Here is a 27,614-nt window from a genome sequence, read left to right as displayed (position 1 = left end):
CAAAGACAAAGCCTGAGAGAATAGTTCTGTGACAGCGTGATGAAAAGCTGTGTGTCATCCTCATATGAGATGATGGTAAACCCATAGCATTCGATGCCCTCTGCAAGCAGTCGCAAGTACACATTGAACAATGCTGGGCTCAAGAATGAACCCTGCGGCACTCCTTGCTTCAATGAGAGTACTTTTGACTGGTATGGTTTTTGTGATACCTGAAAGTTACGCCCTTTCAAAAAAGAGGAGACACAGCTGAGTGCTTTATGGCCCACTTTACAGTTCCCGAGTCTCTCAATCAGGATGTTGTGGGACAGAGATCCAATAATAACAGTGCAGCAGAATCGCCTGTGTCAAAAATCTGACGGATCGACTCTGTCACCAGCAATAGGGCTGAGTCAGTACTGTATGAGGGGTCAATAAGCCTGATTGTGTCCTGTGGAATAAGTTGTGACTCTCTATAAAGCTTGAAAGCTGCTTATTAACAAACCTCTCCATCATCTTGGAAAATACTGGTAGCAGCAAAAGTGGATGGTAGTTTCCAGACTTAGTGGGATCTAATAGCTTTTTTTTTTGTTATCTGGTACCACCATAGCATGCATTCATCGCCCAGGTACCTGGCCGGAGGCTAACATTTGAGGGTTTTCCCTGCATGTCTTGATGGGAAGCCTCAGGTGGAAGCAGCCTTAAAAAGTCATGCTCACTTTTTGGTGTCGTGGGAACACGACTGGACGCACCCCTTTTCTTGCATGCAGCCTATTTGGATGTCTGCCACGGTTGTCATCTGTTTCAGGCACACCCATCTGGACTGCCTCTACAGACAATATTGTCTTTCCTACATGTTATGGTGTGAGGAACCTTCTTCATAGGACTCAACCTTCTAGAGCCACAAAAGGAGGTAGTGCGCCTGTACTGCGGAACTCCTACATAATAGGCAGTGTATGTATTTGGTTTCATGCTCTTTAGAGATGAATCCTCACATTTCCTTGAAGAGGGGCTACCCACAAAAAGTCACATGATTTTCTGCTGCATTTCTGGGAAGGAGGGGGCTCTATTTAAACAGCCTTCAGTCTGTAATACCTCATCTCCAGTTAACTGACAGGAACAAGCAATAGAAACATGCCCATGGCAGCATCAATTCTGGCCAAGAAGATAGCTCCTTACCGTGCTAGTGTCTTTGCTCCATTGTGCCCATCTCCTTGGAATAAGATTGAAGAAAGGTGAAATGTAATTTCATATCTGGTGATCCAAACATCCAAGACTGCCCCGATACGATAACTGCTTTATTGAATTGGCAGCCATGGAAACCATATGGCACAGCTTATCAATACGCTTGCCATCCCAATCTAGAGTTTCTTTAATCTTCTCTGAGCCACCACTGCAATGATGGAATCCAGTTTCATACTGATGTGGAATCAGATCAGAAACCCTGTATTTTTTCTTCTTGAGAAAAACCACAGAGTGCACCTAAGCTTGAGCTTTCATCAGTTTCAGCTCCTTCCACAATAAATAGTCTAGAATGGAGACAATCTTTAACTAAGGCAGTGACACTCAAATCATTCTAAAGCTTCAAAAGCCTGCCTGTCCTCAGCAAATGTAAGATGTGGATCTGCTGACAGCTATTTGATCATTGGACGTTTGCAAACCATCTCACACTCAACACCTCAAAAACTAAGAATCTTGCATGTGGAAACAGGATGTATTATCTTCCTTTGTTCACAGGACCTCTGGACTTGAAACTCCTACTTCCTTATTTGCCTGAAGTGTGGAGGTAAGGATTGATGATGGGCTCGAAACTATACATTAATAAAAAAATCAAGTAATCAAATGAAGCTGCTACACAACAAAACATCTTCGACTAATTTTCCCATATGTAAAGTTCCATCAAATGGCCTAAGCTACCATCTCCTTGGTACTCTAAAACCTCAACTTTGTCAAAGAACCTCTTTGAAAAAGTTGAGGTGAGAACTCCAGCATATACTTTTAAGACTCCAGAAGCTACACAGAATTCAAAATGCATAGATCCATGGAACTAGACCACTCTTCCTTGTACACAAACTCTAAAATCAATACCAATAAAGATCTCTGTGGTTAAGACTAGCCCCATTACCAATTGTCTGGCCAGTCATCTCTTTACAGGCATCAAACTTCGGAATTCATTGCCTGGACAAATATGCGGCATAAACAACCACATCTAGTTGCAGAAAGAATTTAAAAACATGGCTCTTCAGCTAACTGTAAGCACAAAACGCTGGCTGTCATGTGTAAGACAAATGGGTAAGGAGGTAAGTATGGCTGTTTTAACTCTCTCATCCTCTGCATAACACTTCATGCATTAGTGCAATGCTGCACTCTGTTTATATCATATCCTTTACTCTTGTGCACCTTTACAAACAACTCCTTGCAAGTCTTCCAACTTTCAACATCTTTCATCCACACAATTCCAAAAAAAACATCCAGGACCCGATGAAAAGGAGAACACTTTGCAGCCTTGTAAGAGAAAAGCATACAAATGCTCCAATACAATACAATTTGAAGAAAAAAGAGAAGAGCTCTCTTGAGTACTTCCAGACACACGTGGTAGAAACCTGAGCTACTGTGGTCTGTACAGGAGCAAAATGCTTAGGACATTCATTTCGCTAGCTGACATTAGCCTGCTTCTAATCAGATGGATGTGTTACTAAAGCAACACTGTTATTTGGACCATTTGCCACTTTAGCACTGTTTATTACTTTTTTAAAGTACCAGGACTTCACAAAGTGATGATGGCGCATTATTCAAACAATGTACTTACCTTTGATATCGATTTTTCAGGTGGGTATTCCATCTACCTGTAGATTTCTCACCTCTTGAATTTCTCCAGGCAACAGATTGGATCCAGAAACTTCCAATAAATCTCTTGCACCCACAGGGCGTGTCAGAGGTCTGTTTTGGCTCAGTGAACCTCTCTGGACATTACATCACAGTCATGTAAGGCGCCACTCGGCACACTGACATCAGTTCTACTGGCACACGATGTCAGTTCCTCACCTTTTCCTCCACACCCTCAGAAGAGGAAAGAAAGCCAAAAAGATTGAAATAAATTGTAGTGTATCAAAACTAACTTATTAAAAATTGCAAGACCATATCTCAGAACGGGGAGGCAGGTGGGATCAGGGGGGAATCTACAGAAAGACAGTTGCCAAAGGCAAGTAACTCAATCTTCTGATTCTTCTCTACTTCTACATGCAAATTCCTAATCTCTTGAATCCCCAAGTAGTACCTTCCCGGTGGAGGGTGCATGGGAAGAAGGCCGTACCAAGACGTCCTGAACATTCTGACAAAATGGCCAGCCTTATAGACTCTAGAGTTGAGGCAATCATGCCTGATGATGGTATGGACTGCATTCTAAGTTACAATCCTGCAGATATCAAGGACAGGAACACCAGTGTACAATGCCACCAAGTGGCTTTCGTCCTGGAGGAATGAGCCCTGATGCCCTCAGGAGGGTTCTTTTAAGCAAGACTGTATCTGATTTTGTTGCATAACATGATCCAGCTGGAATTGGTCTGCTTTTGTATACAGAAGAAAAAGCTGATCTATCCAGTAGACATGGGTCAGCATAAAACAAAAAGTGCAGTCGTTTCTCTTCCTTGTTGTGGTGAGAAGGTAGACAGAATATTGGGCGAGTGAGGAACTGACCCTTGTGAAATGAGGTTACAACGTTCGACAAGAAAGAAGCCTTGGTCCAAAGAACCAGTTTGTCCAGAAACAATGTGGTAAAAAGAGCATGAACAGGCAAAGCTTATAGCTCACTAACATGCCAAGCTCAAAAAATGGAGATCAAGCGCACAGTCCTTAATGCAAGCAATCGCAAAGGAAAACTATGCAAAGGCTCAAAAGTGAACCTATCAAAAAAGTGGACATAAAGTTGTGGTCTCACTAAAGGCGTAAGAGCTGACAAATATCCCTTCAAAGTCTCCAGAACAAAGCTCTGCGGTGCCAGGGAAACTGCAAGAACATCACATCCAACATTGGTACCTTACAAGGTCAACCTCTACAGTGGTGCACCGGAGATAAAATGGGACCAATGCCCAGAATTAAATGATTTGCTAGATGTGGAAGCGGGCTTCAAAAATAATGTCAGTCACCTCAGAAGGCAGACCAAATGAACTTAGATTGCCAAGCTCAGTCTCCATGCTCAAAGGAAGCGGCTCTGGAGATTGGAGGCAGGACCTGCTCCCCCACTGCAAGAGGTGGTCCGCTCTGAGCAGAAGAGGAGGGAGAAGATAGAGAGGATTAAAGTATAACACTGTACGAGGCCGTTCCAGCATCATTAAGATCACCTACTCACGGTGCTGAAGCAGCTTCCTCAGAATCCGAGCAATCAGAGGGATTGGAGGAAATGTGTGCTGGATATGGAAGTTCCACCTCAGACTTAACACATGTCCTAGCGCTCCTTGCAGAGGAACTGCGGTATACAGAACTGAGAGCATTATGATTTCTCATAAGTACAAATAGATTGATTGGAGGACTGACCCACAGGGTGACAATGGGATTACTATCTCTAGGTGAAAAAGCCACTATTGAGAGGCTAAGATGTCACCGACTGAGCTTGTCACATGGTTCACAAGCAGCCAGACATCATATGCTTTGGCAAAAAACCACAGCCTCAGTGTTTTCAGGCACAAGTGACATGAACACACACCTAGATGCTTGTTGATGTATAACATCACATTTGTGCTGCTCATTGTGACCTGAAGAACAAGTTACTAACCTTCGGTAACGATGTATCTGTAAGAAACATTAGTTAGTTAGATTCCTCACCTTAGAATATCCCCAGGCGTCAGACTGGATCCGGAAGATTTTTCGTCAGCAATACCCCTTGCGCGTCGCTAGGCGTCGTCTGCGGCTCCGCGTCCGTCGTCGGCGTCGTGCGCCGGGATGACGTCGTCGGAGTACTTAGACGCCGCCCTCGCGCGCTGACGTCAGTTCTTGTACATAGCCTTCCGCGCCAGGAACGCAGAGCCATGCAAAGACCGACACTGGTGCCAAAAATAAAATCTAGGGGCCTGAAAGGACAACCTTAACCCTAGATGTCAGTTCGCAGAACGGGGAGGATGGGAGGGTCGGTGAGGAATCTAACTAACTAATGTTTCTTACAGATACATCGTTACCGAAGGTTAGTAACTTGTTCATCTGAAAGAAACACGTTAGTTAGATTCCTCACCTTAGAATAGATACCCAAGCAATACCATCCCCGGTGGTGGGTCTGCGAACCAAGATCACACCAGAAAGTCCTGGAGGACAGAACGGCCAAAAAAGCCATCCCTCCGGACTTGGCTGTCAAGGCAATAATGCCTGGCAAACGTGTGTAGCGAAGCCCACGTCGCCGCCTGACAGATGTCCTGCAAAGGGACTCCCCGTCCCAAGGCAGTAGTAGCCGCTGTGGCCCGAGTAGAATGGGCGCGCAGCCCAACAGGAGGGTCCTTTTTAGCCAAGGAATAGCAGATTTTGATACACAAAACGACCCACCGAGAGATGGTTCGTTTGTGCACAGCTTTCCCCTTCTTAGCGCCCACGTACCCAACAAAAAGCTGGTCGTCCACCCGGAACTGTTTTGTGCGGTCCAGATAGAAGGAGAGCGCACGTTTTGGGTCCAGACGGTGGAGCCTCTCTTCCTCTTTGGAAGGATGCGGAGGCGGAAAGAAGGTGGGCAAGGTGACAGACTGCCCAAGGTGAAATGGAGTCACCACTTTAGGAAGAAAGGAGGGACGAGGCCGAAGGACAACCTTGTCCGGATGAACAGATAGAAAAGGAGGCTTTGAAGATAAAGCCTGGAGCTCACTCACCCGTCTAGCCGAGGTGATGGCTACCAGAAAAGCAGTCTTTAGAGTGAGAAGACGAAGAGGGCAATTGTGAAGAGGCTCAAAGGGAGCGCACATCAGGAATGTCAAAACCAGATTCAAGTCCCACTGAGGCATTACAAAAGGGACAGGAGGGAACGTGTGTGTAATGCCTTTGAGAAAGCGTGTAACCACAGGGGACTTGAAAAGAGAAGGCTGATCAGGAAGCCGCAAGAAGGCGGAGATGGCAGCAAGATAACCTTTCAGGGTGCCCAGGGCAGAGCCCTGCCGGGCCAGAGAAAGAAGGAAGAGGAGAACCTCAGAAAGAGGGGCGGAAAGGGGATCCACAGCCTTTGCTGTGCACCATGCCACAAATTTGTTCCACCGGCAGGCGTATACCGACTTTGTGGAGGGACGCCTGGCTGCCAGAATGATATCACAGACTTCAGGAGGCAAGTCAAATGGCATCAACTGCCGCCGCTCAATCTCCACGCATGGAGGTGGAGGCTGGACAGGTTCGGGTGGAGGACCGTCCCCTGCTGCTGCGACAGAAGATCCTCCCGAAGGGGCAGACGTATCGGGGGATCGGTCAACAGACTGAGTAGCTCGGGATACCAGTATCTTCGTGCCCAATCCGGAGCCACCAAGATGACTTGGGCCCGGTCGTGCCTGATCTTCTTCAGCACTCTGGGCAGAAGTGGTATAGGCGGAAAGGCGTACAACAGACCGCAACTCCACTCGTGACGAAAAGCGTCGCCGAGCGAGTGCCGCCTTGGAAATTCCAACGCGCAGAACTGCTGACATTGCGCGTTCTCTTCGGTGGCGAATAGATCTAACCAAGGCTCTCCCCACTGCTGAAAGAGGCCTTGCACCACTTCGGAGTTCAGACGCCATTCGTGATCCATCATGCACCGGCGGCTGAGTTCGTCTGCTCTGGCGTTCAGAGAGCCCGCCAGATGTTGAACCACCAGGGTGACGCCCTGGTGTTCCAGCCATGTCCAGAGGCGCAGAGCCTCCTGACAAAGGGTCCACGACCCCACCCCGCCCTGTTTGTTGCAGTACCACATGGCGGTGGTGTTGTCCGTGAACACCTGCACGACACTTCCCCTGACAGAGGGAAGGAAGGCTTTCAGTGCAAGCCGGATCGCTCTCAACTCCAACAGGTTGATGTGGAGGCGAGACTCCGCCGGAGACCAGAGGCCTCTGATCTCCGCCTCTCCCATATGGCCACCCCATCCCAAGAGGGACGCATCCGTCACTACGACATGCTCCGGTTGGGGAAGGGAGAGGCTCTTGCCCTTGACCCACTCGCGGTCCGTGAGCCACCACTGCAACTGCTGTGCAGTACCCTCCGAGATCAAGACATGGTCGGACAGGTTGCCGTGATGCTGGGCCCACTGAAACTTCAGGTCCCACTGCAGAGCCCGCATGCGCCGCCTGGTGTGATGCACTAGTAGGATGCAGGAGGCCATCAGCCCCAGAAGCCGCAACACTAACCTGACCGAAACCCGGGATAGAGGCCGAAAGATGGGAATCAGGGCCTGTATATCCCGGACCCGCTGTTCCGGTGGATGGACCCGGAACTGCGCCGAATCGAGAACCGCTCCGATGAAGAGGAGCTTCTGAGAGGGACTCAAGTGCGACTTCGGCACGTTGATGGAAAACCCCAGCAAATGCAGGAGATCCGCCGTAGTCTGGAGGTGGGAGACGACTGCCTGGGGCGAGCCCGCCTTCAACAACCAGTCGTCGAGATAGGGGAAGACTGGGACCCCTGATCTGCGCAGATGAGCTGCGACCACCGCCATCACTTTCGTGAACACCCGAGGGGCACTGGTGAGGCCGAAGGGGAGCACGGTAAACTGAAAGTGCTCTTGGCCCACCGTGAACCGCAGGTAACGCCGGTGGGCCGGCAGGACGGGGATATGGAAATATGCGTCCTGCAAGTCCAACGCTACCATCCAGTCTCCAGGGTCTAGGGCAGCTAAAACCTGAGCCAACGTTAGCATCTTGAACCTTTCCTTTCGGAGGAAGGCATTGACGTTCCGGAGGTCCAAGATAGGGCGCAGGCCCCCCTTGCCCTTCTTGGGAACCAGAAAGTAGTGGGAATAACAACCACGACCTACTTCTGGACTCGGAACGCGCTCGACGGCCCCCTTGGCCAAGAGAGCCGAAACTTCCTCGCGGAGAAGATCCAAATGATCCCCCGAGATACGGTGGTGCTGCGGTGGCATGGCTGGAGGGGTCGTCTCGAAGGGGAGGGAGTAGCCCCTTCGGACGATTTGCAGCACCCACCTGTCCGATGTTATGGACCGCCAGTGGAGCAGGTGATGGCGAACTCTGCCGCCCACTGGCGTGGTATGGGCCTGAAAGCTCGGACTAGGAAGGCTTTGAGGCGGATGCTGCCGGGGTGGATGTGGGCTGACCACGTCGGCCTCCATTTCCGCCACGGCGGAAGCCACGTCCACGACCGCGCGCAGGTTGGTTCTGCGGCTGGTGGCTTTGCGAACGTGAGGAGGCGCCCCTTCCTTGGCCACGAAAGGGGCGAAAAGCGGAGGTGTGCGCCCGCGGAGCCGAGAGGCCCAAGGACTTGGCCGTAGCCCGGGAGTCCTTAAAGCGGTTCAGCGCACTGTCCGCCTTCTCACCAAACAGGCGAGTGCCATCAAAGGGCATGTCCATGAGGGTGTTCTGGACATCCCCGGAAAATGACGTGGACCGCATCCAGGCGTGGCGGCGGAGCGCCACCGTGGTGGAAATCGCCCGACCTAGCGAGTCCGTGGTGTCAAGCCCACATCTTATGGCGTGCCGTGCTGCATCCCTCCCATCGGCCAGAGCCTGGGTAAGACGCGTCCGGACCTCCTCCGGACACTGGGGCAGCACGTCCTCCACCGTATCCCACAGGGAATGGGAATAACGGTCCAAGAGACAGGCGGTATTTAAAGACCGCAGGCCCAAACTAAGGGACGAGAACAGTTTCTTGCCAAACTGCTCGAGTCTCTTGGAATCCCGGTCCGGCGGAGCGGTCGGGAAGGAGGATTGGGAAGTAGAGGCCTGGATAACCAGACTCTCGGGGGTGGGGTGTTGGGACAGGAAGCTGGGGTCGCCCGGAGCAGGGCGGTGGCGCCTGGCAACGTTCCTATCCACAGGAGGAACTGTGGAGGGCTTGGACCAGGTGCCCTGCAGAACGTCAGTGAGGGCCTCGTTAAACGGCAGCAGAGGCTCAGTGGAGCTTGCTGAGGTTTGAAGCACCTCAGTGAGGATGTTGGTCCTCACAGCCACGGCAGGCAACTCGAGCCCAAGGGCCTCAGCCGCCTTGCGCAGCACCACAGAAAATGCTGCACCCTCCTCCGAAGCCACGGTCGGAGGAGAAGTGAATCCAGCGTCTGGCGAGGTGTCCAGCCCGCTGGCCTCCCCCAGTTCATCTGCCCAGTCCTGAGAAAGCTGTGACTGAACAGCCAGAGGGTCCTCGAACCCCTCCCAGTCGCCCCCTTCTTCCGATTCCTGATAAACAGGAGGAATGATCGGAACCGGACTGTAGAGATGGTAGGTCTCTAGCGGCGTCGGATGCGGCGTCGGCGGACGCCGTGCCGGCGTCGGGTCCGGATGAGGGCTAAACTGGGGCGTCGGCGTCACAGGCGTCGGCGTCGGCGGCGCCGGTGACGGAGTCGGTGGTTCAGGCGTCGGCGCCGGTGGAGGAGTGACAAGGTCAACCGGCGTCGACTGGGGCCCAGGCATGGGCCCCGCGGGGACCTGCGGCGTCGAGACCGGAGTCGTCGACGGCGCCGGGGCCGGAGCCGCCGGCACGCGAGGTCGCCCAGTCGAGCCCGCGGGGCCCGAAGGCGCGCCAGCGGGCGTCGACGGCGGGGCCAGGCTCCTCATGGCCGAGAGGAAGGCACTGATCTCCGCCGGCGCCGCGTCAGCCCCAGGGACCGGAAGGTATGGGGGCGGACGCGGCACCTGCGGCTCCGCCGGAGCCGCGGGGGTGGAACCACTTGGACCCTCGGCCGAGTCGCGCGACCGGCGAGGGGAGTCCGAAGAGCGATGTCGCCTCTTGGACTTCTTTGAGTGTTTGGACTTACCCGACGACTTGGAGCCCGACGATCGATGGTGGCGTCGGCTAGGGCTCCGCGAGCGATCCTTGGACCTCCTCCTGGACCGGGATCGCGCACGACGCGGAGCCGAGTGGCGAAGCTCGAGAAGCTTGCGGGACCGCTCCCGCCTAGCCTTCGAAGTCAAGGCCTGACAGTCGTTGCACGACTCCGCGTCGTGGTCGAGGCCTAAGCAGTAGAGGCACCGGCGGTGGTGATCGGTCACCGACATCAGTCGATGACAATCCTCACAAGCCTTGAACCCAGGCATCCTACCGGCACCAGATGTCGACAGACAAGGATCAAAAATGATCAAAAAGATTTAGTCAAAAAAGACTAAAAGGGGTAGCTCTCCCGGATCTGCGCTTACTGGCGCGGAAAAAAGAAGAACTGACGTCAGCGCGCGAGGGCGGCGTCTAAGTACTCCGACGACGTCATCCCGGCGCACGACGCCGACGACGGACGCGGAGCCGCAGACGACGCCTAGCGACGCGCAAGGGGTATTGCTGACGAAAAATCTTCCGGATCCAGTCTGACGCCTGGGGATATTCTAAGGTGAGGAATCTAACTAACGTGTTTCTTTCAGATCTGAACAACCTTGGATGGAGGGCAGAAAAACTTTGAGAGCCAGGCATACCGCATAAAGCTCAAGTGTGTTAATATAGGATTTCAACTCCGAGGGATATCAAAAGAGCAAGTTACTTACCATCAGTAAAGCTCTAGCTAACCGCAGGTTCCTCAACGTATTCCCTAAACACTAGACTGGATCGGAAGGCTTCCACCAGTGCTCCTGCATGCCGGTGTATGGCACCATGCAGCTATGCGTTGACTTTGTTCCACCCCGTAAGTGACAAAACAGAGCCGCATTAAAGTGCCACCAATACATACCAACTTCAGTTTCTTGATTGACTCTTTCGGCACCCCTACAGGTGGAGCACAGAACAAATGGAAGTACGGGTGTGCAGATCCATAATTTGGTAACTTTTCATATGGTAAAAACTACACAGAATGGGGAGGTGAGCAATGTGCATTTGATAGAGTATACACCAGAAAGAGTGTTACTAAAGGTAAATAACTTGTTCTTCTGAAGTATATTGAAAGCAGATTCCTTGCCTATATAGTAGATACCAAAGCAGTTCCTTCCAAAGTGGTGGGTCTGTGGAGTAGGCCCTACCAAAAGGTCCTGCAGGACCGAACAAGCGAAATAAAGGGAGTCTTTAGTGTCAGAAGACACAGCGAGCAGCTGTGCAACAGCTCGAAAGGAGTACACAAAAGAACAGTCGGAACCAATTTAAGGTTCCACTGCGGCATCTCAAATGGCCTGGGAAGGAACACGTGCATTAAACCTTTATTAAGTCGCATCTGAACAAGATTTGAACAAGGATGGTTGGCCCGGTAAACACTGAACAGCTGATAAATAACCTTTAATAGGGTCCACTGCAAAGCCTTGCTAGGCCGAAGACAAAACAACCAACAGATTAGTTTAGTATGCCATTTGTAGAGTGCATGGTTACACCACCGGTGTGTCCCCGCGCTAAATGGTTCTTCGTAGAGGATATAGGCGACATTTACATACCTGACCCGTAGACTGTGTTTTAGTCATTGGTTGAGAACAGCCAGGTCTTCAGTAGTTTGCAAAATCTATATTTGCATTGTTCTGTTCTTAGATTCATTGGTAGGGAGTTCCTAGCTTTTGCCACGAGGTATCTAAAGGAGCGCGCGCCCATTCCGGCCTTAAAAACTCTGGGTACTGTCACCAGTGCCCTACCCTGTGATCTTAAAAACCGGCCTGGTGTATTCTGTGTTAACAGTGGTTGCAGGTACCGTGGGCCTTTCCTTAATAAAATGTGGTGGCAATGACACATTGCCTTGAAAACGATTCTTTTTCCCATTGGTAGCCAATGTAATTTGTCCAAAACAGATTGGCCTGCAGAGTGTCTGTCCTGCTCCATACCAGGCCACAAATTTGTCAAAGTGTCCAGATTAAACAAGCTATATAAAAGGTAGCCTGGCAGCAAGGATGACATCCACAACTTTGGTTGGCAGGTCAAATGCCATCAACTGCCGCCACTCAATCTCCAAGCATGGTGTTGCAGATTGTGCAGGTTTGGATAGAGAACCCTCCCCTGTGACAGAAGATCTTCCCACAGTAGTAGCCCGATCGGAGGGCAGACTCACACTAGCAAGTGTTTCTGTACTACACTGTCCTGGGCCAATCCAGAGCCACTGGATGACTTTGGCCCAGTTATTCCAGATCTTCTTCTGAATTCTGGGCAAGAGAAGCAGAGGTGGGAAGGTATACAGGAGTCCTGAGTCTTATGTCCCACCACAGGTGAAACACGTCTCTTAGAGAGGACTTTTAAAGGAACTTGAACACGTAAAAGTCTTGACACTGCATGTTCTTGGCAGTGGAGAAAAGATCTAGTTGGGGTTTTGTCGGAAGATGCCGTTTGCCACCTTTGGGAATAACCACCATTCCAGGTCATCCGTTATTGCGTTCAATGATCCAGCTATGTGGTTCACAATCAGGGAGATGCCCTGACGTTCCAACCAGTTCCCCTGGTGCAGAACCTCTTGACACAGGGCTCAGGACTCCACTCTGCCCTGCTTGTTTAAGTACCACAAGAAGGGGGTGCTGTCTGTGAGAACCTGTACCAGTCTCACCCGAATGGATGGTAGGAAGGACTTTAATGCCAGACAAATGGCCCACAAGTCCAACAGATTGATATGGAGGCAGTTCTCTACCGGAGACCAGAGTTCCCTGATCTCTCCTGGATGACATCTCCAACCGAGCAGTGATGCATCTGTCATCAAGGCCAGTTCTGGGTGGGGCAGGCAGAGAGGTGTGCACTTGTGTGGTTGGGGTTGAGCAACCACCACTGCAGATATTGTGCAATCTCCTCAAAAGCCTGGATGGCATTCAACAGGTTTTGTTGTTGCTGCGCCCACCAAGACTTCAGATAACACTATAGATCCTACATATGCCATCTGATGAATGGGACAAGATGGATGTATGAGGTCAACAGGCCAAGAAACCTCAGAGCTGCTCTCATCGAGATTCAGGACTGGGGCTGAAACATCAGGACCACAACTTGAATGTCCTGGTCTCATTGCGACAGAGGAAAGTCCCTGAACTTCACCATGTCAAAGATGTTCCTGTGAAAGGAAGCCTCTGTGAGGGAATCAGTTGTGGCTTCGGCTCATTGATTGAGAACTCCAAAGATGTTAGGAGGTCTGCCGTCGTCTGGAGGCAGTCTAAAGCAAGGAAGGACAGAACTGGTATCCCAAACCTCTGAAGAAGGGTGGCGACCACTGCAATCACTTTTGTTAACACTGAAGGGGCACTGGTAAAGCCGAAGAAGAGCTTGCCAAACCGAAAATGCTCTTGGCCAACCTCGAACTTCAGGTAACATCTGTGGGACTGCAGGATGGGCACAGGAAAGTATGTGCCCTTCAGGTGCAAGGCTATCATTGCGCTGCCAAAATCTATTGCTGACAGAACCTGGGCCATAGTAAGTACTTTTAATTTGTCCTTTTGAATGAAGGTTTTTACAGGGCGAAGATCTACAATAGGACAAAAGCCTCCATTCTTTTAATTTTTGTGCAGATTTCGATAGCGCGAACTCGACCCGAAAGTATTCGAGCGCTTTACATGAGCACCAGTTGCGTTACACAAGGACACATTCATTATTTGGTAGGCGCAGGGAGATTAAGTGATTTGCCCAGAATCACAGAATGTTGAGCCGACGCCATGGCTCGAACCTGGTTCCCCAGCTCCGAAGTCGGCAGCTCTATCCGTGAGGCTACATCCTCTCTTTGGCATGATAGAAATTGCAGGAGTAACAACCTATCCCTATTTCTGAGTTCGGCACCCTTTTTGTGGTGCCTCTGGATAGTAGAGCTCACACTTCCTGAAGCAAGATGGGTAGGCGCTCTTCTAAGGTCTACTCTGATGTGCGAGGAAGTTGTGGTGAGTCAAAAGAAACGGAATGGAATAACCCTGCTGGACAATTTGGAGAACCTGATGGATTGTCACTGTGGGAAGAAATGTTGGATCCTGCTCCTAGAGATTGGCTGTGTGCAACTAAGAGCAAACTAAAGCAGCCTGGAGGCTGATGTTGCAAGATAAGGAGACTGGGATGAGTGGTGTACCTGGTGACATGCTTGTTTCCTACCTGGTCCCCCATCCCTGAAAGGACTGGACAGACTGCTGAAGGGCGAGGGAGGGTCTAGTGTTGCCTGTACGTTTAACCTCAGGCAGTAATGTTGTGCGAACGTGTGTGTTGTCTTCCATGTTGCCGCTCTACAGATCTTTTCCAGTGGCACTCCTGCAAAGAAAGCAGCCGAGGCTGAGACTGCTCTAGTGGAATGCGCTCGTACAGTTTGTGACAAAGGCGTGCCAGCCTTGTCATGGCAAAATTGTTTCGCATTTGCTACCCATCTAGCTATGGTAGCTCTGGTGACTGCAGTTCCCTGGCAGTTTTGGCTGTAAGCTACAAACAACTGATTTGATTTGCGTGTTTCTTTTGTCCGTTGCAAGTAGAAATTGATACATCTTTTTATGTCCAGAGTGTGTAAAGGTTTTTTAGCCGGCGTAGCAGTGTTAGGGAAAAAAGTCCTGAGGATCACTGGTTCATTCAAATGGAACTGAGAAGGCACCTTTGGGATGAACTTAGGGTTTGTTCTTAACACTACTGCATCATTGGAAAAACGCAGGAAAGGGTGAGATATAGTGAACGCTTGTATTTCACTAACCCTTCTTGCAGAGGTGAGAGCCACGAGAAGGGCGACCTTCCAGGTTAAATATTTTAATTCCGCCTTGTGAATAGTTTCAAATGGTCTCCTCATCAATTTAGACAGTACTACATTCAGTTGCCACTCAGGCGGAGGAGCCTTCACTGGTGGAAAAATTCAAAACAGGCCTTACATGAATTCTTTCACCAATTTTGATGACCATAACAATGGGAAGTTAGGCAATCGCCTGTATCTCGAAATAGCAGCAAGGTGAACCCTAACCTAAGAATGTGTGAGACCAGATTTCGCCAAGAAAAGCAAATAGGGTTGTATTTCCTCAGCAGCAGAGTTAAAAGGATTTAAGCCCTTACGTCTGCACCATATACAGAAACACTTCCACTTGAGTTTGTATGTTCTGATGGTGCGTCAGCTCTTGACTTCGCTATGACTTCTTTGCAATCTTGTGCAATGTTCAGGTCTTTAAATTCAAAGAATTCAGGAGCCAAGCATGTAACTGATGTAACTGCAGTGAAGCTGATTCCGGGTGACACACTTGACCCTTGCTCTTGGTCAATAGAGTTGGCGTCAGGAGGAGGCGAATGGGCATCGCTTCTGACAACAGGAGAAGTTCTGAATACCAATGCTGCCTGGGCCATTTGGGGGCTATGAGCAGAATGCGACAGCGTTCCCACCTGATTTTCGGGAGGACTCTGGGAATTAGTGGTATTGGGGGGGGGGGGGGGGGGGGAAGCATACGCACAGAACCCTGACCAGCACATCGAAAGCACATTCCCCCGAGACCCTGGTCGAGGGAATCTGCTTGCGAAGAATCAGCATTTGGAATTGGCCTGGGTTGGAAAGAGATCCAGCTCTGGCTTTCCCTATATGGCAAATATCCTGTCCAGTTGTGATTGATCCAGCTCCCACTCGTGACAGTCGTCGTTTACTCTGCTCAGGGCATCCGCTAGGGTATCTTTTAACCCTGGAACGCTGTTAAAGAGATCTTGTGGAGCGTTAACCAATCCCAAAGTTGTTGGTCATCCTGAGACAGGGACAGGGACTTGGTTCCTCCCTGCTTGTTGATATAGAACATGCTCGTGGTGTTGTCCGTGCGAACTAGAACCGAGGATCCCTGAATTCGTGGGAGGAAAGCCTGGAGTGAAAGAGATATTGTCTTCAACTCCAATCTGTTTATATGCCTTTTGCGTTGAGCTGAGGACCACTTCCCTTGAACGTGAAGGTTCTGCAAGTGCCCTCCCCAACCTTCCATGGAAGCGTCTGTTGTAACGTAGTCTGGAATCACTGGGAGGAAAGAGAGACCCTTGGATAGATTTGTATGTTGAGCCCACCAAAGGAAAGATTGTTTCATTAGTGGAGTGATATCTACCACGTCGTCAAAACGAGCCTTTGGTCTGTATCCACTGGTATTGCAGTTCCCCCTGAAGAGGTCTCAAATGTAGCCCAGTCACTGGCACCAGGTCTATTGCAGATGAAAGCAGTCCCAGCAGAGACTTGAACAACCTTACAGAAACGCACTTTTTGCTGAACAGTTTTAGTGCTAGCCTCTGTAATCGTTGCTGTCTTTCCTGAGAAATGAATGCCTTGTTCTGAATTGTGTCCAGAATTGCTCCCAGAAAAAACAATCTCTGGCTTGGAATGAGTGAAGATTTTTGATAATTTAATGATAGGCCTAATCGCTGGAACAGAGAAATACAATCTCTCGTTGCCGCTTCCACGAGACGAACTGATGGCGCTTTCAGAAGCCAATCGTCGAGGTATGGGAATACCTAATGACCACTGTCCCTTATCGCAGCTGCTACTGGCACCATGAATTTCGTGACAGTTCGCGGAGCCGATTTTAGGCCAAAGGGAAGGACTCGGAATTGGTAGTGGGTACCAGCCACTGTAACCCTGAGAAACTTCCTGTGCTTTGGTTGAATAGGGATATGGAACTACGCATCTATGAGGACCAAAGAAGTCATGAAGTAGCCACTGTTGAGACGGCGCAAGATGTCTGCTAGAGTGACCATCCTGAATGTTTGAGACTTCAAGAATTTTGTAACTATCTGAGGTCTAGGATAGGTCTCCACTCTTGCGAATGAGGATAAAACGGGAGTAGAAACCCTTCCTCCTCTGCGAAAAGAGACCTTCTCTATCGCTCCTTTTTGAAGCATGATCTTTACCTCTTTTTTGAGAAGATGCAGTCGAGGGGTTTGTGATCCCCGGGGGGCGGGGGGTGGTGGTATTGGGTGGTATCTGGGTAAACTCCAAGGTTTGGCCGTGGGATATGAGATCTAGGACCCACTTGTCTGAGGTAATGTTGCGCCACTGTTGAAAATGCTTGGAGAGTTTCGCACCTTTTAAGGGGAAAGAAGAACTCGCTGGTACCCAATTGAACTCATTGCTTGCGGCCAGAGTCACAGCCTTGGGATGCTGGTTTCTGTCCTGAGCCCTGACAAGAGAAACCAGCCGTAGTTGATTGACGGTTATATTGCTGTTGGTATCCCTGTCGATACTGCGGTTGGTAAGACTGGTAGGCCTGAGAACGCTGGTAATTGCTCCTGTAGCTTGAAAAACCTCGGCCTCGAGCGCCTCAGAAGGGAATCTTGCGGTACTGAAGGATACCCAAAGCCCTGGCAGTATCCGTATCTTTTTCGTAGTCAAAGCCTCATCAATGTAACTACCAAAAAGGCTATCCCCATCAAAGGCCATGTCAAGAATTTTTTACTGCACTTCAGGGCGAAAACTGGTTGCTTTCAGCCAACCTTGACGCCGTAGGACGGCAGCTCCCGCTAACTGCCTAAAACTGGTAGTGGCAATGTCCATAGAAATGTCAATCAGCTCAGACGCTGCTCTTTCACCTTCAGCGATGATCTTAGCAAACTCCTCTTTATTAGCTTATGGGAGGAAGGATTTCATCTCCTCTACATCAGACCATAGCCGTCGATCATATCTGCTCAAGATTGCTAGAGCGTTTGCCGCTCTTACAGAAATCGCTGCCATAGATGAAAATGTCTTTCCGATTGCACTGAGACGCCCACCATCTTTATCCGGAGGAGAGGTAACGGGAGCAGACGGATTTTTGGAGCGCCTTTGAGCCGCCTGAGAAATTACTGAGTCAGCCTTGGGATGACCAGTTTGACAGGCACGAGAATCCTCAGGGGCTCGATACTTTTTGTCAAGTCTCTGTAGCCCAGGAACTACAGAGGCTGGTGTCTTCATCACTTTCACCCCCGCCTGCCAAATGTGATCAATGATAGGTATGGAACTCACACTTTTCCTGGATTGCTCTTTAAAGTCATACAAAAAGCAGTCTTCTTGATGTACAACAGTTGGCAAGTGGAACCTACTAGCATCCCTCTCCATAATATTGTGGAAACCTCCTATGTCTTCAGGAGGTGAATCCGAAGGGGGGGGAGGTGGCAGTGATGGTGTTGGTATCACGTAATCATCCCAGTCATCTGCGGGTGTCGTAGGATCAGGAATCTCACCCTCTTCCGGCTCTTCGTCAGAGGTGGCAGGATCCTCTTGTGGAGGCATCGGGATAGTAGGATTTGATATACCAGGAGGCGGCAGTGGTGGTAAAACTGCTGGCTGTGGTGGTGGAGGCACTATAACATCCTGTTCTTGAGGAGGAAATCTTTTTCTATAATCCTGCAGCATACTTTGGAGGTCTAATAGTAATGCTTGTGGAAATTGGGCAGGTGGTTGCAAAGGCTGCTCAAAGTATCTATATTGCCGGTAATGAGGAGGAGGGGCTTCATACTGTTGGTAATAGTGTTCCTCTTCGGGATAGTCGTCGTCCTCCTGACATTTAACATTTAATTGTGAGGGGCTATAAGCTGCTCCAAATTGACCCTCCTCATCATCTGTATCTTCCACATCCAGAAAATTACTGGGCGGCAAAGGTGAAATCTTTGGGATTTTAAAGTCCATGCACGCCCTCTGCAATATCGGTATCGAAAAATCAGTAGAAATCACTGCTGGTGAAATTCTAGTCGTCGACGGATTCATCGTCGACGGAGGTACTGCCGCTGTCAACGCTGGCGTCATCGTCGACGATGGTATCGTCGTCGACGGTTATGATCCCGTCGTCGGCGATGGTTTTCTCGACGACGAATGGCTCGTCGATGGCGCAGTCGACGTCGAAGCCCTTGATTTTGAAGCTCTCGACGACGGAGGTGTTGTCGACGATAAAGGTAATATCAATGTAATAGATCCCTTGAGACTTGCCATCGACGAGGTGATCGTTGCTGAAGGCTTAGAAGACATCATTGTCGTCGTTGTGACAGTTGAAGAGGTAACAGGCAAGGTTAAGGTGGTTTTCTTTCCAGATTTCATAGAAGTTCCAGCTGGCTGAGGGGATGAAATCCCTGAGGAGACTTTATATTTCTTCTCCTGATTAAGGGATTCTTTTGCCATGAGAGAGGTTTTAGGTTGTTTCCTTTTCTCCTCAGGCTGACCCACTGGCGACCTCTGCCTCTTATGAGACCTGGAGGAAGTATCACTTTCCGCATCTGAAGTAGCTTCATTCTTCTTTTTTAGCCATATTAAAAGCCGCCCCTCTCTATCCTTTAGAGTTTTAGATGGGAAAGTGCGGCATATCTTACAGTGCCTTGCTTCAAGCTTTGGTTAAAGGCAATAAATACAGTCTTTGTGGGCATCATCAACGTGAAAAGTTTTCTTCCGACAGGACTGGCAAGGCCTGAATAAACCTTTAGAATCCGACATAATCCTTATAAAGTATAAGATATACACTTATCTGAAGCTGTAGAACTGAGCCAAGCTCAGGGAGACTCCCATACACAACGAAGTGCGGTTAAAATCTGAGGGACTCAGCCTCTCTTGGGAAGGTTCTACAGTGTACTGGTAGCTGATTGGTTGTGTTTTTTAGTTTGGTCTCTTTTACAAAAGGAGACTAATAGGCTATGCAATGCATGTTTGCATTCATTAGGCCTATGGTTTTTTACTATTTACTGCTATGTTATTTGTACCGCAGGACTCCCACTATGACGACGGGGAAGGATTCAGGCATGTGAATCTATGAAAGATACCCCAATGCTGGATAACAACAGTTCACCCAAAATCGTTACACGTTTTAGCCAGACTTGGAAGCCAAAGTAGGTCAGTTGCTTTCTTCAGGACATTGCGCAATGCCTACTCTTTACTCTTCTGCAGGATTTTAAAAAATATTTGTGCATCTACATATGACTTTGTTTTTGGAAAGAACACACATTCATCTAGGTCACTAAAATCAAGCATCCATAACACTGGCTTGTTTCCGGAGATTACTTGTGGTCCCTGATACTTAAAGCTAACAACCGCCTGGGAGATGAGGAGGGAGACGACTCCCTGAAGTCGCACATTTGCTAAGGGACCTTTATCGTTATTTGGCTTCCTCACTCTCCGCCAGATATCTCCCAGGGGGCAAATTGCTTGAAGTATTGCCTGCTGTGGAAATAATACATTACCACCTACATAAGAAGAGAAAAAATATACAGCTCTTCTAAAGGTAGCGTCACTGTTTGGAACATTTAGTGAGTTGTGAAGTATAACCGTCGGACTGAAATACATCATTCTCAGCGTTTGAATGGCTACAGGCCCACGGAAATCCATGTGCTTTCCCTTGAAACATTCTGCAATGCGTAACCCCATTCATAGTTAAGTATTAGTTCTATGTGTCGCACAGGTTTTTTTCTATTTTATAAGGTGATTTAACAGGGAAAAAACAGTCCAATTCCATCCAAATATACATGTTTTGATTCTTTCCATCCCCTTTTGCATCTTCAATGGCAATAAAAACCCATCAACAACTTTTGAGTTGAAAATGTACAAAAACAACAAAAGAAAAAGAATAACATTTTATGATTAAACCTATTTAGTCATGCAAATAAATGGCAACATAATCCTGTGCAAGAGGCTGCCTCGTGGGAAAGAAAGTTAAAACATTAATACAGTACCTGAATCAATCTATCTGCCAGAGCAGCACTCTCCTACAGGACACACAGGAGATCCAGACAGGTAAGGAGAAGGGGAAGAAAGAGAGAAAGAGAAAGAGAACAAGAAAAAGGATAATCACCACAGCACTAAAATGTAAAGCTAGAAGCACAGACTGATAGAGCATCAACTACAGAAAGCAGAAACACCACTGAAACCAAAGCACCAGAGAAAGACAGAAGCTCAGGGGAGGTCACCAATTCTGTCACATTTGGTTGGCCATTAAGCTTGCTGAACTGTCATATGGAGTGAAAGGGAGTTAGGAAACGTTACCTTATTATTATCATTATCATCAATATTATATTATTTGTTGATTTTCTGCGGAAGCAGTCAAGAGTTCTGCAAATATTGTTTTGTTTGGTTCCTGCAATCTCTCAAGACATTTTGTCCTCCAAGAATCATGAGATCAATGTTTCTATCGCTTCCAACAGACTCGATATAGGAAGCAGCAATACCTCACTGTGCTTCAAATCTGTTTTTATGGCCACTTGCTATGCAAGGATTAGTGGTGACTTAGCCACTATGAGTGAGACAGAGGTAAACTACAGGACAACATAAGATTACTTAATGATGACAACCTTTAGTCACCATGAGCCTGGCTTGGATGCAAATCAGTAAATATGACCGTTATCAGACAAACTATCTTGAATATTATCGAAGATCCCGTGACAGAGAACCATTAGCTTCTAGTCTTAACAAGATATTTGTTTTGAAGAATGTTCAGATGTGCATCATTCCCATTTCCTCTGAAAGACAATTTGCTGTAATAAGCTTACATCACCAAATAAACGTATTTGTGTATGTATAGTTATTGATTTGTAGGTGGTATGGTTTGAAACTCATGGCACCAAAGCACATTAATGAGGAGCAAGAGTGATCAGACTAGTTAATTCCATGTTTAGAGCATACAAAGTCTCTTTAGATAACTGATCTGATATCAAATGTAACCATCACTTTAAAAGGGAGCGCAACAGCAGGATCTAATAATGGGAAACATAAGGGCCAAACAAACTTGTGTGGCAGAGAAATTGCTCTGAAAAAAACAAATCAGAACATTACTGGACACCTGTATAAATCTCACAAGTGCATCACATATCACTATTAATACTGCCAAATGCAAGGTAGAGTGCCTTACTTGACAGGGACATGGACAATCCACTTCCCTAAGGGCCAGATGTACACTCATCAGGGATAGGGGCTCGCAAATTGCGATTTTTAGCGACTCGCCATTTGAGAGTTACAAAACATGATGTACAACAGTGTTTGCGACACTGTTTGAGATTCCCACTTAGGTCACAAGGGACCTGCCTCATTTATACACATGAGACAGGTCACAATTTGCAACCCACTGGGAATGACTGGCACTCACAGGGATGGCGACCTGCTGGGGGGGCAGCAGACCACCATGTCTGTGACTGCTTTTTAAATAAAGCAGTTTTATTTTTTGAAATGCAGACCATTTTCCTTAAAGGAAAACAGGATGCTTTCCAAAAATAAAAATGAAAAGTTTTCTTCTCTTTTTTTCAGGAAGGGCAGTGGTCCGTGGGACCACTGCCTGCTCGGAAACAATGTCAGTGGTACCATTCACAACAGGAAAGGGATCCCTTGGAGACCCCTTTCTGTTTGTGTATGACAATGTGAAATTGGTGGTAAACTGGAAATGCTTTGCGAGTGCATTCATGGTTGCAAAACATTCCTACATACCAGTGCTACTCGCTACTAGGAAGGACGCCCTTGCCATGCCCCTTCCTAACAGCAACTAGCAAACCCTATTTTGCGAGCCAGTAATAGGTTACGGACTCGCAAAATATGGTTGGTACATTTGAAAATGTATTCTACCGGTCGCAAACTGTAAAATGCGTCGTACATCTGGCCCTAAGTGTGTTGTAACTGGGACGTGGATCATTCTAATCTGATATGCGTCAAATTATTTACTCCAGCTTTTTAATGTCATTGTGGCATGGATCAATGTGAGACAGCGTGTTGGAAAACACTTATTCAGAGTGATATCACGGAAATATTTAAATATAGAGCAATCGAACCAAAGCATATCATCGAAGTTTGCGAGTCCATTTGAACACTGACCAATCAGATCCAATGAATAGGAGATCCCTTACACAAAATATGCATTGCCGCTGGAACATATTAATGCTCTTGATCCAAAGAGTGTAAAATTATAGGAATATTACACAATAAGGTGGAGTGAGTGAGACTGATAGTCTAGCACCAAGTATGTGTTGATGCTGGAGCAAAGTATTTTCCACCTCCTGTTTGTTATGTCTGTGATACCATGCATCTTCCCGTCTCCAAGTATACCATTTACCTTGTGATCTCTGTGAAATGGATCAATCAGATCTCCAATGGAAGTGTTGTGTCACATCCACAGTGTGTTGTGCAAGTAGTATATGGGCTACTTTGTTCCAGAGTGTTTTGTGTCTCACATCAAGGAAGTATGTTATCACTGGGATATAAATAACTGCAACCCAGTTACATTCTCGTTGTAGATTCCAATTTGTGGGAACATGCAACAATTAGCTTGAATATAAAATGTAGGTATGAATGGTGCAACAGAGAAATTATGGAAAAGTCAGGTACTGTTTGGAGAAATAATGTTCTCAACCTAATTACTACGATATTGATCAACTTACTTATAGACATTTGTGGTATTTGCACCAGCAAATGAGCCTGTTTGAACCAGGCACTTAGGTTGAATCTGACCAAACCATATGATGTCATTGTTAAACCATGCACGTGTTATCACTGTTAAACCAATAAAGCATATATGACATAGTTAATGAAATGTTATTAAATATAAAATAAGTTTAATGCAAGTTCATTTCATTTGGGACGGTAAGTGTCGCATCTATGTTATTTATAAGACCCAATCATTATTTCCCTGACTTTTCTGGCGACATCTTTTGGTTTTCTTTCATAAAATGTTTTATTTTTGTACGTATGTTTTGTATAGCAGTATTGCACTTAAGCTTCAGTAATGACTCATAATGGAATGGGTGACGAATCCTATATAACAATCCAAAATAATGTGAATTTAGACAGGAACATCACAACATTCTTTAGACAAACTGTTAGAAATTGGTGTTATGTTCTAGGCTTACCAAACCACTTTTGCACCTGGGAACTGTTTTTGTGATAATTGAAAACAATGAACCTTGACAGCGCTTGGATTTTCAGATTTTTAAAGACAGTGAAGAATTAATTCCTGTCAGTCATACAACCGAAAAGAAACAGCAACAATATGAGCTCAGTCGTGAGATATCGCAGATGGAATTTGAAACCTTTGAGTGTACTTTGTAATGTGCAGTCGAACACTCAACACCACCATCTACCCAACACTCATTCTCTTTTGCCTTTCATCATTGAGTGTTATTTCATGCAATGACTTGAATTTGGGTCTTCAAAAGGACACTCCGGCTCTTGTTCAGTCCATGCATGCTTTAGCTGATTCAACCTCTAGCGCTGGATGAGGCAAAATATGTTCAGCCTTTTGCGCACTCATTCCTCACCTTCTCCAGGGTCTCAATGCGCTGTTTCAGCAATCGGTTCTCTGTCCGCAGCCGCTGGAAAAAGAATGAAGAGTCATTCAGCTGTGGGTTATCGGGTCTGACACACCACTAGTCAACCTAGAGTCATGGTCCCCAAATGCACCAACCATAAATACCTGAAAAGAAATGTGTCAAATAAAATTTCCTATGATGTCCTTTATGACTATTAGTCTTAAACTGCACCCCTTCTGCTTGAATATAGAACCTACACTGCCCATTATCGACAATACCTAATTTCTAATGCCTTTTAGTTGGACCCTATTGCTAACTGGACTGGGGGGCAATATTATAAAGTATGAAGGAGAAGACACCAATGGAACAGGATTAGAACTTTAATTGTTAATTCTATTTCTACACTGCAGGCAACACTCAAGGAATTTCAGGTTTAAGGCTTACTGTGCACAAATTGAAAAACGATCTAGTACCTGCCCTTCTTTGCAATAAAAATATTGGAAGTAATTACTGGAAGTCCTGCAATGTGTTGAATGATTTTAGCGCTGACCATGGCAAATAAACGCTGGAAAGCCAAGAAAAATAAACCTGTGTGGGTTGGTCCTGCAAGCGCAAAGGAGAGATGGCCACCCAAAGGATGAGGAAGAACATGCTGATATGAGTTATCCTCTGCGACACAATAATTAACAATCTTCAGGCTCCCAGCTAGGTATCATTTTTAGGATAGATACTATTCGCTCGCCAGCCAATATCTCTTCTGTAACATCACTTGTTTTTCATTATCAACCATGTCCTTATTAAGCTAGATTTCACCTTTAATTAAGAATTTCCTTATCAACATGATTTATTATTCTCTACTGCTCAATTATTCCTTTCTCTTATTTGTTTACATCACTTTGCTACCCTAACTCAAATTCTAACCTAATCCCTAACGTTTATCATTATGTATTTTTGATTGTTGTATTTCAAATAAATTATTAACACACTTTAGTGTGGCTGTGGGCCTGCTAATCAGGCCCACAGCCACACTAAAGTCGAAAAACCAGTGGAGCAAAAGCAAAAAGTGGGGGTGAACATAGGAGGCAGACCCTACTCTCCTACAAACGTGTGGACATTCTTCCATGTCGCAGCACGACAGATATTTTCAAGAGTCACCCCAGCAAACAATGCTGTAGACGCTGCTACCGTTCTTGTGGAGTGGGCCTTGGCTTTCCTTAGCAATGGCCTGTGAGCTTTGTCATGGCAGAAATGGATTGTAGATGCTATCCATCTGGCAATTGTGGTTTTTGTGACTGCAGTTCCCAGAGTAGTTTGGCCATAAGCCACGAACAACTGGTTAGATTTTCGAATGCTCTTTGTTTTTTGAAGGTAGAATTTTAAACATCTTTTAATATCAAGAGAATTTACTTTAGGTATGAATGTAGGATTCGTTCGGAGGGTCACGTAGTCCTGAGTGAAGTGTAGAAATGGTTCCTTTATAGTGAATGCCTGAATCTCACTCACTCTTCTAGCAGACGTTAGAGCCAGAAGTACGGCAACCTTCCAGGTGAGGAATTTGAGTTCAGCCTTGTGGATAGTCTCAAATGGGTGTTTCATTAGTTGCATTAAGACAGTGTTGAGTTCCCATTCCGGTGGAGGAAGCCTTATCGGAGGAAACGCTCGGAAAAGTCCTTTCATGAATGGTTTGATCAAAGAGGACGAACCTAGAGAAGGAAGTTGAGCACCCTTTCTGAATCTGGAAAGTGCGGCTAAATGGACTTTGACTGATGAGAAAGTGAGACCTTGCCAGATGTAACAAATAAGGAAGGATCTGTTCAGTTGGAGCTTCCACCGGGTGAACATTGTTAGCTTCGCACCAACAGCAAAATCGCCTCCATTTTAGACGGAGCCCGTGATTTTGTCAATATGTCACGACAGTCCTGAGGGACGTCAAGGTCCTTGAATTCTAAGAAATCAGGAGCCATGCGTGTAAATGTAGAGACTGAGGGTCCGGGTGGAGCACCTGACCTTTGTTCCTCGACAGCATTGTGGGTGTCGGAAGAAGACAGATCGGCTGGTCCTGGGATAATAACAGAGGCTCTTGGAACCAGTACTGGCATGGCCACTTGGGTGCAATCAGGATGAGACGGCAGCCCTCCAACTTCATCTTGCGTATTACTCTCGGGATTAGAGGTATCGGGGGAAAAGCGTAAGCACAAATCCCTGACCATCGCATGGGCATTCCCCCTTGATCCCTGTTGAGGGTATCTGCTGGCGTAATATCGGCATTTTTTGTTGTCTTTTGTTGCGAACAAATCCAGTGCCGGCTTGCCCCAAGCTCTGAACACCCTGAGCACTTGGATCTGCTCTAGCTCCCATTCGTGGCAGTCCGATTGGGACCTGCTGAGCGTGTCCGCTAGGGTATTGTGGAGACCTCTGACATGTTCTGCTCTGAGGGTTATGTTGTGGAGTGTGACCCATTCTCACAACTCCTGAGCCTCTCTTGACAAAGTTGCTGATCTTGTCCTTTCCTTGCTTGTTCACGTAAAACATGCTGGTGGTATTGTCAGTCCGAACCAGTACAGATGAACCTGCAATCCTTGGAAGGAAAGCTTGCAGGGACAGGAAAATTGCTCGCAATTCCAGGCTGTTGATATGTTGTTTCTTGTACTCAGGAGACCACTTTCCCTGTATCTGTAAGATACCTCCCCATCCTTCCATGAAGGCATCCGTAGTGAGAACAAAATCTGGAATATCCTGTATGAAAGTGAATCCTTCTGCTAAGTTGGGCATTTGTGACCACCAATGCAGAGCGTTTTTCATGCGTGGTGTGACCCTGAGGATGTCGTCGAAGGAACCCACGGCCTGCTGCCACTGAAGGTGTAGCTCTTTCTGTAGAAGTCTCCTTCGTAGTCTTGCCAAAGACACGCGATTTATTGCGGAAGAGCACATCCCCAGGAGTGACGCAAACATGCGGACAGAAACGGACTTTCTTCTGGAAATCAGAATTGCCAGCTTTTGAAGACGAACCTGCCGTTCGTGAGATAAGAATGCCCTGCACTGGACGGTATCCAGCAGAGCTCCTACAAATGGAAGGACCTGCGTCTGGCGTAACTGAGATTTGCTCCTGTTCACAGTTAGCCCCAGAGAGTTGAAAAGATGAAGAGACGTTGTCACAGCAATCTTGACTGCTCTTTCCGAAGAACCCTTGATTAACCAATCGTCCAAATACGAGAATACTTGGATTCCCCGGGATCTTAATGCTGTTACTACAGGAGCTAGGCACTTTGTAAAGATCCTTGGAGCCGATTTTAGTCCAAACGGGAGCACTTTGAACTGATAATGGGCGCCAGACACAGTTAAGCGAAGGTATTTGCGATGCTTTGGATGTATTGAGATGTGGAAGTAAGCGTCTTCCATATCCAGAGAAGCCAGAAAAACCTAGAATTTCTGCAAGTGTGACTATGCAAAATCTTTTCTTTTTGAGG

The 27,614-nt window shown here is 47.5% G+C and overlaps 1 protein-coding gene across 2 annotated transcripts in view; it reads right to left on the bottom strand.

Moving 5' to 3' along the window:
- The window catches only part of EVI5L (ecotropic viral integration site 5 like), a 1,383,225-nt gene that overhangs the window by 436,569 nt on the left and 919,042 nt on the right, over positions 1 to 27,614 (bottom strand). Inside the window, exons 12-13 of one of the 2 annotated variants that reach the window (XM_085654281.1) lie at positions 24,157 to 24,210; positions 20,596 to 20,628 (exon numbers count right to left, since the gene is read on the bottom strand). In XM_085654281.1, the coding sequence (XP_085510407.1) occupies positions 20,596 to 20,628; positions 24,157 to 24,210 (87 nt within the window). The remainder of the gene's footprint in view (positions 1 to 20,595; positions 20,629 to 24,156; positions 24,211 to 27,614) is intronic. The other variant, XM_085654282.1, reaches the window with a different exon arrangement.

This window comes from Triturus cristatus, chromosome 4_1, assembly GCF_964204655.1.
Source record: "Triturus cristatus chromosome 4_1, aTriCri1.1, whole genome shotgun sequence".
In the NCBI taxonomy this organism is placed as follows: Eukaryota; Metazoa; Chordata; class Amphibia; order Caudata; family Salamandridae; genus Triturus; species Triturus cristatus.
The sequence above is the reverse complement of the archived record's forward strand: the minus strand, read 5'-3'. Positions and strand labels throughout refer to the sequence as shown.